Genomic DNA, 16,931 nt, shown 5'->3' with positions numbered 1-16,931 from the left:
TTATCACTCTGGCGGCTTGTAGCTGAGCTACGTTTGTCCGTCGACTTTGACGGGCCGCCGACCGATAACCCCTCCACCGCGGACGCCCCTGTAAATGCGTGAGGATTACAAAACAGCAACTCATGTGCATGATGAATTAAATTAGCAAAAGCGGCAAAAAGCCAGCTGGAAATGGTAGAGCAATCCCACAATCCCACAAACCATTTATCGACACAGTTTTCGGTTTTTGTTTTAAAAAAGTTGTTCATTTCATTTGCATTGTTCGCTGGCGAAACAGAAAAATATCTTTGTTGTTGTCGTAATCGTACATAGATTTTTAGATGTATATATAGAGTATATAAATAGTTGTATTCACAAAATTGAATTATCCATAGGTTATACATTATATTAGAGCTGCACTAGAACTAAACTTAGGGCCGATCGACGTATATTACAAAATGATAAAATTAAATAACAGTTTTGGGTTTCATATACTGGTACAAGTGTCTTGTGTGAGGGGCTCCTTTTAATTTCATACCCCTTTTTCTAAATCTCAATAGTTTCAAACTGATTTGCTTAATTAATGACGAGTAGGCGAGTGTGCGTGTATAAGAGTGTTGTGTGCTGAAATAAATGCTCTTCTGTTTCGTACTTTCTATAGGCAGTTGTTAAACATTTACTCGTATAATATATGCGTAGATATATGCGTACTTGCGAGCATACATTTATGTAGATATATATAAAGTATACCTCATACATAGTAGTTCTTTAATATCAGTAGTTTGCTTTACTTTACACAGTCACGTACATGCAGACACGCACATTGATATATCCATGAATATACGTATGTACTATATATAATTAGCTATGCATATTGTGTATGCGCCGCGCCAGTTTGCTAAACTTTTATTACAATTATCGTTAGTTTTGGTAAGCGTAAGTGTTTAAAATGAGCTTTTCTGTTTCGGATTTTGTTACTCCACCGCCCAACTACCATCTGCATATTATCATTATTACGATGTAGTTAACCACGGGAAATCTTCCCGGGCTCTCGGTTTGCTAGCTAATTATTTATGCTTTTTACATACAGATTACTTGACAAATGCATTTATCGATTTTACGGCTGCGGCATGCAATTTACATGTGTACTCGAATGTGATTATTGAATTATCCCCATATGGTTACGAATTTGTATCTGTAACTGTTTAAAGGTGTATCTGTATCTGTATCTGTGGATGTATCTGCATCTGTGTATATCTATGTTTGGGCAGTAAATACGGTATTGAGAGCTATTTACAAATGGATGCAGGATGCTGGAGATGCGCGGATACATACATGGGTAGCTATTCCGGGTTAATGGCCATTACCAAGTCAATTATTGAACAATCAATTTGGGAATGCAAATGCAGCTTACCCATGGAAACTCCATCTCAACTCGGGAATCTTTATACTCGAGGTTCCGGAGTCCAACTGATTAAAACCATATTAAAAAGTTATCACAAATTCCCCCCTCGGGCAATTCTCGGCTAAGCAAATGCCAGATGAAGACCAAAAGTTCGTGCTCATGTGAGGGAGAAAACTAAGTTTGGTGTGGTAAAGTTTCGAAACTTTGAAATGGCATTGTAGTAAGTAACATCCCTGCTCTCACTGTCCCCCTCTACTGTTTTTGGATACACACACTTGACATGGCCGAGGCCCTCAGCCCACTGCATATGTATCTTGTATCTCGTTCCTTGGGGCTGTGTGCGCTGTGTTTGTTTAGTGCATCTAAAATGACTTTACACTGGATAAACAAAATAATATACGTTAAAATCTGGCTGGCTAGTTTCAACTTCCGCATTTCTATTTTGTTGTCCCCCCTCCTTAGCTTAACTCGCGCACATATTTTAGTAATTAAAATTATGCACAGGAACCAGTCCCTAAAGAAATCACTGTCACTCTCCCAGAAAGCGGTTGGATTTGCCCCACGCCTCTTTACACCAGATACGCCTGAACATGGGGTCCCTGCTGTTGTCCGGACACGGCTGTCGGATTTGGTTGTTGCTGCTGCTGCTGTTGTTGCTGCTGCTGATGGGCGGCCTGACTCGCCTTAGAGCCCAGGGTTCCGGCCTGGGCCTGCTGAAGATGCAGCTGCTCCCGCTTGGGTCGCCAGGTCTGAGCCCTCTGGGCCGCTTCCATGGCAAGCCCACCCGGTGCACCCGGCATCATCAGCATGTGCTGCTCGTTATCCAGGGTCGAGTAGTCCGAGTCGATGCTGGAGTAGATGTGCTCCGATGGCGGACGCATCCCGTGATGCTGGTAGTACTGGGCGTGCAGGTGATGGTTTCCACCTGATCCAGATCCCGGCTGCTCTCCTCTTCTCTGTGGCCTGGGGCTGGGCGTGGCCGTGGTGGCCGTTGAGTAGTTCTGTTCCGCGGGAACAGAGGCATTTACTGGTACAACTTGTGGAACAGCACCGATTCCAACTGCATCCGCTGGGCCACAGTAGGCAGGTGGCGGAGCCTGGCGATAGAGCAGCCCAGGACTTGCCGGTTGTTTCACCCGCTCGTGGTTGTGATGGTCCAGCTCCAGCGTGTAGTTGTTGCCCCGGAATGTTGGATAGTCCACGGGCAGTGCGTAGCGCAACTTCTCCCAGAAGTGGCGATCCGAGCGGCGGATTCGATGAACCGCTGATGTTTTCAAATAGGGCAGGAGCTCAATATCGCTCTCCGCCTCAAAAGCGACCTCGGGCTCTTCAATGATCACCAGTTTCTGTGGTCTTCCACGCAGGGCATCATGAACGGACCGTCGTAGCTCACAGCGGGCCCACTCCGTTTGAAGAAAGTTCCGGGTGAGCAGGATGACCACTCGGCGGGAGACCCTTGTAGCCTCTAATAGCTGATAGTGGGTGGCATCGTGGGCCAGGTCCCTGTGCTGCAGACAGACCCTCAGTGGAGGTCTTCCGGTTTCCAGCTGGGCGGCCAAGTGCTGGCACACGAACTCAGAATCTTTGGCGGAATGCAGGAGCACGGCATCGTAGAGCTTCTCTGACTCCTCGCAACGTGGTCCGAATACTCGAACGCCGTAATGAGCAAACAGCCAGATCCTTAGGGATTCGCGGAAGGCAAAGACCATGGCGATGACCACGAGCAGGAAGAGAAGAGCCAGTGCAGCAGCCAGCAAGGGAATATACGATTCTGGGATGCCATGCTGCAGCATGGAGCCACCGGAGTAGTAATCAGTGCAGGCAGCACCTGTGGCGTTAAAGTCAAGCTCTCTCTTCTCAAGGGATCCCGAATTCGAGCTGCTATCTTCCAGTGCAGCACTGCCAGTTCCCGAACTTGCGGCCATGCAGTAGATATCCTGGGCATCCTGGACAATCAGGGCATTATCCGCCACATACGAGGTGAGGGCCTGCAAGAACTGACATCTGCAGCTCCATTGGTTTCTGCCCAAGCTGATGGACTTTAATCTTGTGCCGAAATGGGTTGCGTGCATCTGCCAAATGGGAAGAGTAACCAGACGGTTGCCATCAATACGGATTAGCTCCAAGGCGGCCAAAGGTGCCAGAGTGGCGTTTTCAATGGTCGTCAGTTGATTATTTTGCAGATACAGTTCCCTCAGAGCAGAAAGCTGCTCAAACTCGTAGCCATGAAGGGTGCGCAGTTTATTATCGGCCAGATGGAGCAACTGCAGCGAGGCCAGGCTGGCAAAGGTGCGATTTTGTATGGCCGCCACTTGGCTGCCATTCACATAGAGAGCTCGCAGGTTCTTGCGCCCGATAAATGCATGATTCTTCAGCACAGGGAAGTTGTTTCCATCCAGGTAGACCACACTGGAATCCATGGGAACGCGCCGTGGCAGCTCCGTGGTCTGTTGGCCGCCACAGTCGACAACATTGGTGGACCAGATTTGGTCGTGGTAGCAGGTGCAATTACTCGGACACGTCATCTCACAGTCACAGGCATCAAAGTCACAGCAGTGACATAAGGCGAAACAATGCGACTCGTAGCGGCAGAGGAAGTCCTGCGGACGCAGACCACTCAAAGGACGCACTGCAGCACCACGGGCGTGAGGCATCACGCATTCGATGTTGGCCATATCCATCACCCTAGGATGCTGACGGGTGGTCAAGTTGTTAATCCTCTGCAGCCAGTCCATGGTGCAGTCGCACTCGAAGGGATTGCCACCCAGGTAAAACTCTGGCAACGGCTTGGGAGCCACCACTGGAGCCACTCTCAGCTGTTGCAACTGTAGTTTACTCAGCTGATTGGCATACAGATCGACTCGTGCCAGATTTGCCTTATCCACAAAGGCATTGGGCTGCACATTTCCAATGAGATTGTTGTTGATGAAGAGCAGCTCTATTGTGTTTGGAATCGACATAGGTCCAATTTCTGTGATGCGATTGTGCGAGGCATCCAGAGTTTTTACTCGAATCTCCTCCTGAAGCTTGTAGTAGTTACCCAAGGCCTCAATATAGTTGCCATGGATATCCAACCATTTTAGATTCGATGGGATAAATGCGTAATCGAACCACACCAAGTGGTTCTCGGAAAGGTTTAGCCACAGCAGCGAAACCAGAGTAGCGAAAACTCCATTTATGTCCGCGAGGAAGTTCCTGTCCAGGCGAATAGCCTCCAACTCGAAGTTCTTGTCGAATGATCCCCGCTCGATGCTCTGGATGCGGTTCTTGGCCAAGTTCAAAACACTCAGCCTAGGCAAATCCTGGAACATGCCCACGGTGATATTGCCAATCTGGTTGTCTATCAACCGCAGACCCGTCAGCTGGTGAAGATTTTTGAAGCTCTGGTTGTCGAAGGTACGAATTTGATTCTCGCCCAGGTCAAGAGTGCGCAACATGGCCAAATCCTGCAGGGCACGAGGAACCTCATTTAGCTGGTTAGAGCTCAGGTCCAACTCCTTCAAATCCGAGCAGTTCTTGAACACAGCAGGCTCCACTACGCTAATGAGATTATTGTTGAGCGTCAACTTGGACAGCACATACAATCCATTGAATAGTTTATCATCCAAGGTGTGCAGGCGATTCTCGGCAAGATTGAGGGTGTGCAGATTGTACAACGGAAGGAAGGCATTATCCTCGATGTGACCGATGGAGTTATTCCGCAAATTTAGGATCTGAAGGAAGTAAAGCTCCTTGAATGTGCGGTAATCAATGCGAGTCAAAGCATTATGGGCCAGATTCAGCACAATAAGTCGAATAAGGCCGGCAAAGGTGGTGTTATCCACGTGGTTGGAGGTCAACTGGTTACCGGACAAATCCACTACCAAAAGTTGCTCCAGGCGATGGAACAGACCTTTGGGAAGCTCGTAGAGCTCGTTCTGCTGCAGGTGGATCTCCCTTAGTTCCTTGGAACCAGCAAATAGTCCTTCCGGAAGGGTCTCCAGGTGGTTATTACTCAGGTTGACTATCCTCAGAGAAGCTAGTCCGGCTAGCGCTTCCCCAGAGAGTTCCGATATATTATTGTATGCTAGATTCAGGTGCTGCAATCTCCGGAGCCGAGAAATTCCCCAGCTTTCGCTTATGGATCTCAATTCATTGTGACTGGCGTCCAGGATTTGCAGCTCACTGCCAGCACTTCCGGAGCCCGCGCCGCAGTTCATGTCCGCGAATCCCAGCTGCTCGGCAGTGCGAATGCGGTTGCGGGTGAGATTGAGCACCTGGAGGTTGCCCACCGGACAGAGGAAGCCGGAGGGCAGCTGTCGCAGATTGTTGTCTCCCAGATCCAGATCGGTGAGCTGTTTCAGACCACCGAGAGAGTCGGGGAAGAGCTCCAGGGTCCTCGTTGGACCCCACTCACTGTTGTGGGTGCTCAAGCGCAGGGATTTCAGAGTGGCCAATCCCTCGAAGGCATTGTTGGGAAACTGGAGCAGCTTGCACGATTCCAGACGCAGCGCCTCCAGGGTCTGCAACCTGGCGAATACTGCCACGGGCAGTGTTGATTCGAAGAGGTAGAGCTCGCTGCACTGAATAGTCAACTGGCTGCTGCCATCGGCGCCCTGGAGATCCAGACCCGGCTGTCGCTCAATGAGACGCAGGGCGCAGTGCACCGAACTGGTGCCGTTGTAGGACCAGGAGCACTGGTTGGCCGGACCGCTGTGTTGCGATGGATTGGCCGGAACCGGCGAAGCGGCCGGCACATTGGACAGCAGCGAGGAGTAGTCGCCTGATAGCGATACCGTGGCAGCGGCTCCTGTTCCGGCGCCCAACATGGCGCTGGCACTCGATTCGCTCTCCTTGGGCGCCAGTGCGGACTCGACCGCGAGACTCCAGGAGAACCCGAGCAGGAGCAGCAGGATTGCCGCCATGGTTTTGGGTGTTGTGCTTGGGGGGCCTAGGGTATCTGTATCTTGCAGATACCTTAAAGGGGTGTAGTTTGCGTGGTTTTCGTGTGGATTTTTCACTCTTGGTCAATTGACATTTTTTCTGGCCACTGTTTCACTAAGCGCACATTTAAACTGGGTGTATTTTTCACTTTTTTCCGTTTCAGCGCATTCGTTTAATTTCTCTTTCACTTGTTCTGATGGCTGTTTCTCTTATTTTCTCCAATATTCTTATTTGCTTAACTCTGCGATCTGCGAATTGAATTGTGCGTGGCCCACACGTCCGAACCGTACGGCACTCGCACTCGAACTGTTTTCAGGTTTGCCACAAACTGACGGCTGAGTCTCGAGTTGCTGCTTCGACGGACGGCAAAGTATCTCGCAGATACGAATGATTCCGCCGAGCAATGGCGCATGAGCACTGACAAAGAGAGCAATTGTAGTAACATTTACCGCCGCTGCTGGGCGTTATGGCGCCACTGTTCCTGAGAGAAGGTAAGAAATGAGAGAGAGAAAATCATTTGAGTGAAAGAGATTCTTTGAGTCAAGTCGCTGTTTGAATTTGTGAATCAAACGTAAACATTGACCAAGAGCAAATAGCAACTTGAAATTCAATAGGGAATAAAATTGCTATTGTCAATAAGTAGTAATCACATAAGTCAACAATTAAAGCAATATTAATTAATATTTTTATTGACAGGGCATGCCGATGGTGCAAAGATTAAAAAACTATGTCTTAATTTCCTGAAATTACAATATTTGGTGCACAACTCACTTTACCCATTACCCAAAGCGCATATTTATATTTTTATAAACTTGTTATGCCTAGTCTGTACTATTTCTAAATGGAAGTTAGCTTAGAGGATATACTTTATGATATGGTAACCAGTTCTTTTACTCATCATTTATATTTAAGGTTATTAATATAATAAATATTTTTGTTTCAACTATTCATAAAGAATCTGAACCTATTAACAAATCAAACCATTGAAAATCTGCGGACTTCTCGCTCTCCCTCAAAACTCATTCATTCATCTCCGTATCCGTATCTCCGTATCTCGCATCTAAAAACTCTCCCTGCTCTCTTTTACTCAATAGTTTAACCAGAGATTCTCGTCGAACAACTGAAACTGCCCCTCCCTTCGGATACCCCCTCAATCCAGAGAGATTGTTATTGTTACCATTAACTCACACGCGCCGCATGCATATCCGTCGGATACTTTTTCTGCTTCCCATAGTTCTGCATCTCAGCATCTTGTAATTGCCGCAGCTGCAGCTGATAATCAAGCGGCATGCCATTTTGTCAACGCCAAAAGATGTTTAACACATTGCTCCGAACTCTGCACTAGATGGATATCGACACTATTCGAAAGATACAAGGAACGCACTGCGATGCGTATCTATTTATAATCTCCGATTGTTTGAAGAAGAGCTGCAGTTTTTGTTTAGACAATTCGGAATACTTACTAGCTACACAGTAGATGGCCAAGGCCGCCTGGAGAAGAGAAATTTTCGAGTGGCGAGTGAATCATTTGCCACCTCTGGAGTTGCGTACGCAAAATGTAATATTTATGAATACTGCTGCTGCCATACCAGCCATAAAACATTCTTTTCGGTGGCCATCTCTCTAACCGTAGATGGAACTTTTGTTGTTTGTATGTGAAAGGAAGTTTCTCTAATGCATTTATTATTCATAAGAACTTTTTCATTAGAAGGCTGGGGCGGCGGCACATGAGCACTGCCGCCGAAACAAATGTCCAGGCGAAAAGCCCCCCAGTTCGAGCCAAATCCCACCCCAAATTTCTTAAGGTCCAACCTCCGTGACAAAGAGAGCGCATGTAACTAAGTTAGTACCTTTGACTTGAGCTCCGACTTGACTCCCTGCGAAGATGCAGCACACAGCATTGGCATTGTTTTTCGAGGTGTCGGAAACTTGTTCAACTTGTTTTCATTTTACTATTTTTCCACATCTCCTCAGCTGAGTGTGAAAATGCTGGGAAGCTAATATATAAGCATATTTGTGTGTGTGAGTGGCTTCCTGAAATGCTGCAGGACACTTATTTATCGACCAAGGAGTGAGTTCTGTACTTACAGGGATATTAACTCGGCACGCAGTAGGAAAGTAACTCGGGAAGGGAGAAGAATTGCTGAGAGTTAAGCAAACAATGTTTCTTAAAATATGATTACATTGTATTTGAATCACAAATGTTGCTCTGGGGGGATAAATATACAAATGCATCGTAGGACAAGAATCTCAAAAGTGGCAAGCACTGCATATTTTTACAGAGATGAATGTGTGCAATGCAACTCCTTTAAAGGCATTTACATAAATTTAATTATTCTATAAAATAGTGGCAAGGTAAATTTATTAATTTTTTTCTTGTTAATATAATAACAATATTCAGACCATGTATAAGACCATTGAAGTCTTTGAGCAAATAATATATAATTTTCGCTTTCATATTATTCCCTTTCTAATGTGATAGTGAAGTGCAACGAAACAAAGACATTTCTTTTATTTCTTATTATTGCGGGTTATCATGGAGCTCTGTAGTTCATACGGCCGCTTATCTCCGGCGATGCCACCATGAAGTCATGTATCTCCCCAGATGTCTTAATGTTTGGAATGTATTTATAATATTTATGTGTGCACCCTGGCCAGGGGTTATCTCGCTGATATCTCTCCATTTCAAATATTTCGATTTATAGTGCACTGTTATGACATTTAAATATGCATTAAATTGCGTGATAAATTGTCAGCCGACTGCTGGAAGTGCAGTCGGTGCGGTGATGTATGCATAAATAATTAGAGAGCGACAATAAAATGAGTTGGCAAAGTTTAATTACTAAAGTGCGCCGAGCAGGGCACAACTTTTCGATTAGTGGCTACGGACCCGGACAAAGTCGATTTCCATGGACCAGTCCTATTATCAGACGCCGGCTCCAATGCAGGGTCAGTCAATGGGGGAAAATCGTAGTTTGGCATGGGGAATGAGAGATGGCAATCCCGAACAAATTGTGAAATGGCAAATGCCGCACAGACCGATATAAAATATGCCGGCTGGACACAGGATTGCTGGCCAAAAACTGAACTAAAAACAAATTTTCTGGTGCCGCAGCAGCAGCTGAAATTGACAGACGGACCGGGTGAGGAGGATTGCGATTCCGATTTTTGGGGGGTATGGAATCGAAGCGGTTACCGCACAGTGGAACAGCTTTGGTATTTCATTTTTTTATTTGCTATTTTTTTTTTTTTGTCCTGTGAACAGCTAGCCATCATAGGAACCCTATCCGCACCGAATTGATGGAGCTTTGACAAAGGAAACTCCCCTTTGTCTCCTTTTTGTTCATTAACGGGCTCGTTTTGCAGGGCAAAAATGCAGCATGAAATGCAATCGCTCTGATTGATGAAATTCTCCAAATTGCATCTACTCGCCTTTATTGATGGCTTTTCCATGACCAACGCAACATGACAACAAACTTTGTCCCAGCAAGTTAATCGGATCAATGTTGGCCAAATGCAGGTCGTTATTCGGCTCGTTTGCTGCCAAATTGGAATTAGAATCCTGCAGGACTTTAAAGTAGTGGCATGTTACCGGCTAAACCTGGGCATATTTAAGTCCTTTGGATTCACTTACTGAAATGTAAAAATCAACTTTCATTGAATACTATTAGAGAAAATAACCTAAGCTTTCCAATTTGATAGTATACTCATAAACAGTTTATGAATAACTCCTAGTGTTTTACAATAGGCACAAAGAGATTTATTGATGAAAATGGGTTACTCTCTCGAGAGAAAGATTCCAGTCTGAAATCAATCCAAATAAAATCCAGTTTTTAAAAATTACTAAAATTGATTTAAGCATAAACTTAGAAGCACGTCAACGAGTTTATAAACAGTGTAATATACTTCAGTTCCTCATACAAAGTATCAGTGTCGTGCCACACAGCTCAGTTTTGTTTGGGTGATAACAGGTGCCTGGATCTTGTTGGCAGTTTTCAAGTGTGAAGATTGGAGGGCTACCCAGTGTGGAGTCCGCTGCTCCCATGATATAAATTGCACAGCTGAGCGGGCAGCATAATCGCATGCAATTATGCCGCACACAATCACAACAGGCCAACCGACCAACCCGCCAACCAGCCAGCAAGAAGTTTGCAAAACTCGCCGGGCAACTCGGCCAGCTCAACTCACGTTAAGTCAACTGGGCTGGAAGTGGCAGTGCCAACAAGCTGGCACTAACAGGTGAGTGGGACGGGCAGAAGATTCTGCATTGGCAGGAGAAGATTGGGTGAAGGTGCTCCTCTGCCTCCTTTCGACATACCCCCTGCAATCGGGAAGCAAACAATGCAGGCGAGCTGCAGTTTTTGCTGCCTCTGTTTTGTGTGTTGCACAATCTTGTCTAACTTTGTTTAGTCATCGCCTGGCTCTGTGGCTCCTCCAGTTCAGCTTCAGGTTCTCAACCGAGCCAGTTTTCTGCCTTCTGTTGACTTTCGTCCTCATCCTCATCCTGATGTTGCCTGATTTTTGAGACCGCGTTTGCTTGGCCATATTTTGTTTCTTGTGCCGCTTCCCTTTTGCTCTCGATGATTGCAATTGGATGCACAAGCGCAGCGCCTCGTGTGCAGTTTTGATCTATTGATTGTTTCCACCCATACAACCCATACAGCCCATACTTGCCTGGCTTTCCGATTTCCGCATCCGAATCATAGCTACTCGAATCCCAGGATTCGAGCGTAAGCAAATATTGCATTTTGCGTTTTCCAATTAAACTTGAACAAGTGCCGGGCAATCGAAGCCGTATTCAAAGCCTTTTGTCTCCGGGGATTCTGTGCGATGACTGGTGCGAATGTGAGTGGAAACAGTGATTCCAAGTGTTAAGCGATTCTTTGCAAGGAGCATAGAAAAAGGCAACTGGAAAAGTATCGAAAAATCAGCACAAGCTTTCAAGGTTTCAATTATAGGAGATTTTTGAAAATAGACGGAAAATATGTCTTTTCAATCCAAACTTTACTTTCTAGTAAAAAATTTGGTCATTCAATACAAATATACCAGTAATTCCAGTACATATCTTATAGTCTTCCAATTCGATAATACCTACTTTTGAGTGGAGTATTCTTCCAGGACTACACAAAGTTATAAAAAAGTAGGCAGAAAATGTAATTGGAGTTTAAATTGGAGTTTAGCTGCAGTTAAACGAACACATTTGGAAGCGTATTCCAGAGATACGATTTCATTGCAGCTGCCCAGTTACAGTGTAAAAAAGCGATAAGCATAAACAACGAGAACAACCTCTATTAAATTGTGTTCAATGAATAAAACCCCTTAAGCCAAGTAACTATTAAGGAAAAGCCAGGCAGCCAAGTTTTCCCGAGAAAGCGGCAAGTATGAGCCATAATTCTAAGAAGACCGTCGACGAAACAGCCAAACAGTGAAAATAATAGCAATTACACACGAGTGGGCCAATAAAACCAGCAACTAGATAGAAGGGATATGACCAGGCGCACTCGAATCGCATTTATGGCACCACTTTAAGAACCCTCCGAAATGGTTCTTCAATCGGTTTGAAGGGATCTGAATCGAGGTAGGGGATTCTGGGAGATGGAGTGTGTCTGCAATTTGGACACGTGCAAGTCTGTACTGTCGGATGGGCTTTGGAGTTTTCATTTAGCGACTTTCTGAATGGCTGGTTGACCGCTTTCCCAAGAACTGTTACAAGGCGTCACTAAACTAGTTTGCCGTAAACACTAACCAGAACCAAGCCATCGTATAATAAATTACTAAGAATTTTCATGCGGACATATATAATTTCCAGAGGAATGCCGTGCACGTCCATAGCTCGTTAATTCGAAGAACTCAAAAATCATATGTGCGAGTATTTTACTCCCCTCGGGGTACAAAAAAGCATTCACTCGACAAATGCCCAAAAAACCGAGACAATTAAAACATATATATTTTTTTGTGTTATTTCTTTTGCTGGATATTTTTTCCATGGACGCCACACGTAACCTTGGCTGCATTTTAATCATCGTTTCGGCTCTCCAGGGTTGAGTTTTTGACGAATCTCAACGAGTCGGTTGCACGTGCTCGGTCTTTTCGAGCCACATCAATCAAATATAATTTATTTGAGAGCGGGACCAAAGCTCGGCCATCTAAGATATGACCAAGCCACGTAGAACCGCAGGTAACTTGAAGCCAAATGCATTTTGCTTATTCATTCAAAACTTGTGTGTGCCTTATAACATTTCTAATTTACGAGCTCGATTTCAACGTGGAAAACTGTCCACAACTAATTGATTTATGTCAGGTGAGTGTGTACGGGAAATCACAACGAAAGCATCAAATATTTCTGCTGAAGAATATAAATTTTTACCTATGTAAAATGGTAAACCATTTATGGAATTCAAATATCAACCATGGAATAGTACGTGCAATGGGTATGTCACGATTCTTAGCGCCTTAACACTTGTCAGCTTTTCGGCTAAAAAGGGTTAATACCTTTATCTTGCGGTTGGAATGCTGCCATCTGAGTTCTGTTCCACTTTTAGGCTGGTATTTACAAAATATTTATGCCAAATGTCTGGAATATAGAACAGTAATTAGACATCCTCACAATTGACTGAGTGAACCAGCACCCTCAACTGAACAAAAGAACTTGGTGCGTCCATTAAATTTGTCACCCGCGGCTAAGCTAAATGTCAAATAGTACTCACGGCCATTCCAGGATATATACTACACTCACACACACACACACTTTTGCTAGGGGAGAACAATAACAGCATCAATTTGACACGTACAGGCGCTAATGATGGGAATGGCCAGCCAACTGAACGATCGAATCCTGAATCCGGCGTCCTAAGTCCTGAATCCTGAGTCCTGTGCGCTGCGGACAGACCGCTCAACATGCCCACAATTGAACCACCCGGACTTGGTCCCTTTAGGAACTTTGACATCCTGCCGTTTCGAGCATTTGAAATCCTACTCCCAATCCCACTACCATTCCCCCGCCAAAATTTCTCTGCTGTCATTTCCTTCTCCTGTCGGTGGTGCGAGTTGACGTTCTGAGAGTCGACGACTGCCAATTTAATTCCCATTGACAAAATGCACAATTGCCGGACACCATGCCGATTTCTACCCCCACTACCTAACCCAAGCCCCTACCAATTTGAAATGGCCTATTGTTCGCAATGTAACTGCTCTTGTAATTGTAATTTCTGCTGGTGACAGCCACAGAAACCTCGCACACTTGCTATTAATTATTTTAGAAAATCGCTTGTAATAACAATAAATTTATGCAACCCACTTTCGCAGACGTTTTCCTCGCACACATCATTTTCCACCCACAACTGTTCCATTTTTCACGACATTCAAATATTTGCTTTTCGGCGGCATTGCCAAGGCCAATGGAGAATCGTTGGATGGCGCATATCGAGTGCAATCAAGGCAAATGTTTGCACTGGGCTTTCAACTGTCTGACATCGCGGGGATTTTCCAGCTAACCAATCCCATTTCCCATTTCCCCGACCTGCCATACCCAACCACTTTCAATTTTGACGGCATATCGATTTAATAAATTTGCGTGTGGCCCTTGCGACAATTTGATTGACAACAAAGTTCGGCCCCTCAGTCAATTGCTTGATTTGAGTTGGTTAGGCGAGTTTTTTATATTTTTTCTCTGGTATTCTACCGAGGCATCAGATGGCAAAGAGATATGTACACATGATTGCCATTGAGGTAGTTTGGGGAATTGGATGGGCTTAAAGCCACTTGAGAGGACAAAAACGATGGAAAATAAAACTTTCGACGGCCAAGAGCCACTCTCTTGATTACTTAGATCAAAATTTGGCCAATTGAGTAGTAGCTTGCAGTGGAATTTGGCTAGCAGCAAACCCATTTTTCTTAAAATTTAGAATAAAGTTAAATAACTATTTGTACTACATTTTCAAAACATAATTAGTTTGATTTCATAAATTTATGGTCAATTCAATTGCTAGATTCCCATGGCCTCCGCGAAGCCGTTACTTTTGATCAGTTGCTGGTACAACCTTAAATTATATTCATAAATCAAATGCTACTGTGCGATCAAAGCCCATGGACAGAAAATTGTTAACATCCGGGTAATTTAAATAAAATTTCAGTTACCGTGTATCTGCATTTCTATTCAACAGACGTGGGTTTCCATGGCGGCTTGGAGATTCGAATTGGAACCGAAATAGACGGTGGCGGCAATTAAAATTAGAATTCACCAAAAATGTATATTTAGGCGCGCTTAATTATGACCCTGCGCCGCGACCCAGGAGCATAATGAAGGTATTGAAAAGGCGTTGACATGCAACCGATAATTAAATTCCGAACCCGACAATGAGACACACTGGGCCAGTTCCCACATAATAAGGATTTAGCAATAAAACTCTTGCATATGTTAATTCTAAGGTCTACGGTGCTGGAAGATCGCCCTCCCGGGACTTTTGGTGTGAACCGGGGGCTAGAGATCTGGGACCTATATCGGATCGCTAATGCCGTGCCCGTGCATCTTGAGCGGGACTGTGCCGTTAGTTTTCCCGAGCGGGAAACGTGCACCCGCACATAATGTGCAAGAACAGCAACTAAAGTGTCAACTTTTCGGGCTGTAAATATTGGACGAACCCCTCTCTTCCAGCCATTTGCTTTCTAATTTGGGCGCACGCTCCTCGCTTGAAAAGAGGAAACACAAAGAGGGTATAAGGGGAAGTAACACAGCATTTCCGTTTTTCACACACGCATTCGAAAGCAATTTTTCAAAATTGAAATTCATTTCATATGACTATGTCTATGCCATATCTATTATTTTCCTATCGCACACCCGTTATCAGTGACAGCGGATCGGCAAATGAGATCGCTTGACTGCGATAATACCGGGCAGCGGGAAAACCCAGCAAGTGTTAGAAAAACCGAGCATTCGGGGTGACAATTGTGCGGTCCGAGGGCGGGAGAATCAACCTATCTTCAGAATTGGTTCTAGCGTTTGGAACTCTATATCAAAGCTCTGGGATCAAATTAATCCGAAGCCACCCTGCTAAAACGTAGGCAGTATTTTGTTTCTCCAGATTGACTTGGCAATAAACTACGCAGCCGCCACAATATTTTTCGAGCCACCGCAAACGTCTTAGTCATCCAGTCATCCACCACCACCCAGCAATCCTTTTCGACTAGGCCAGGCCAATTCAACTATATCCAGCGACTCCCAACAATATCCCATTGAATAGCAGCCTGCTCCATCATCATCCGTATCCATCTATCCCCACTCGGCTGGCTGGCCGGTGTCTTGGTAACTCCAAACAATGAACTCATAACTCAAGTGACACTTTTTAACTTGACTGCATTTCATCATGTGGTATGTACGTCTTGGAGCAGCCCGTACTGGTCGGCCCGCTTCTCGGCTCTTTTCTTGTTTCTTGTAGTCCAACAATATTCAAATTGAGTTTTCCAGTGCAACTGGGGAAGTTCCCCGCAGCTCCGAGCACCCCTCCAGCTCGTCTGCAACTGTAGTCATCCATCGTTGGAAAGTTTTTTGTTGCCTGGTATTTGTTAGTTGATAAAAGGCCAAGCCATTATATGCATGGCCGGGCTGCACAATTTGAAGTGGGTAAAATTTGTATGCATGTGGCTGTCATGACAACGCCCCAAAGTCCAGGTCCCAACTACGACCCCAACTCCGTTCCTTAGTTCTGAACTCCATCGCCATCTCCAACTGCGACCTTTCAATTCAAACAAGAAGCAGGGATTCTTTTTCAAATTGTCATTGCTGGGCTGGGTCCTTCAAAGAATTCTTGGCTTTCTTTTTCAGTTTCTGTTGTCTCATGTCGCTGCTGACTTGTCAACCTGCCGGTCCCGTGGTTCCTCACTCTCACACCCAGTATGGCCAAGTATCTCCCCATCTCTGATGCCCAGGAATCGAATCCACTCCGCTCCACCGGCGGACAAGTGCAACGAACCGCGTTTGTCTTCCTCCATTGCAGGCTGCTGCGGCGTTGATTTATGTAACATCTTCTATGGTTACATTGGCTCTCGATCCCATACAATCCCCGTTCGCCCCGATTTTCGCCATTAAGCGCAGCTCATATGTTACCCGAAAGGTACGTACATATGGGTATACATATATAAATGGAGGCAGAGGCGGGAGAGTCTCACACGTGAAATGATTTATTAGCGGTAATTGGTGTCACAGTGTTCCAAAGAAAAGGAAAGGATTCTCATCCCCACATCCCGCATTCCATCCGCCGTCTTCTCGGTTGCCTGGCACCCCCTTGTTTCGAACTTCTCTTTTAATTATCTTGATTTTAAACTTATTAAAATTGACAAATGATTTTCGTAGACAACATTGCGTTGGCTCGAAGGAAACAGGTTGTCAATGACGGCTTCCCAGAATCTCGAGAGTTGATAAATCACGGAATGTGGCAGCCAAGTCAACTCTTTAACTCTGCCTTTTCCTTATTTCTGGTAGTTGTTAACTTATCATTCTGGGCTCCCCAATCGATTTCTTTTGACCTGGGTTTCTGGCTCAATGTGACGCACCTAGTTAATTATCGATTGGTATGCCGATTAGATTATGATAGGTAATGATTTGAAATAAAGAAAACTCCCTGTATGA

At 45.1% G+C, this 16,931-nt stretch overlaps 1 protein-coding gene across 1 annotated transcript; it reads right to left on the bottom strand.

The window, feature by feature from the left end:
* Window positions 1–223: 223 nt before the first annotated feature.
* LOC6735319 (toll-like receptor 7) lies at window positions 224–6,721 on the bottom strand. The gene has a single exon (XM_002082234.4). The coding sequence runs from the start codon at window positions 6,286–6,288 to the stop codon at window positions 1,954–1,956; it is 4,335 nt and encodes a 1,444-aa protein (XP_002082270.1). The 5' UTR covers window positions 6,289–6,721; the 3' UTR covers window positions 224–1,953.
* Window positions 6,722–16,931: the final 10,210 nt, after the last annotated feature.

Source organism: Drosophila simulans, chromosome 2R, assembly GCF_016746395.2.
Source record: "Drosophila simulans strain w501 chromosome 2R, Prin_Dsim_3.1, whole genome shotgun sequence".
NCBI classification, from domain to species: Eukaryota; Metazoa; Arthropoda; class Insecta; order Diptera; family Drosophilidae; genus Drosophila; species Drosophila simulans.
The sequence above is the reverse complement of the archived record's forward strand: the minus strand, read 5'-3'. Positions and strand labels throughout refer to the sequence as shown.

Excerpts from the sequence above, each read along its gene's own strand:
- LOC6735319 (XM_002082234.4), bottom strand. The coding sequence starts at position 6,288 with ATGGCGGCAATCCTGCTGCTCCTGCTCGGGTTCTCCTGGAGTCTCGCG.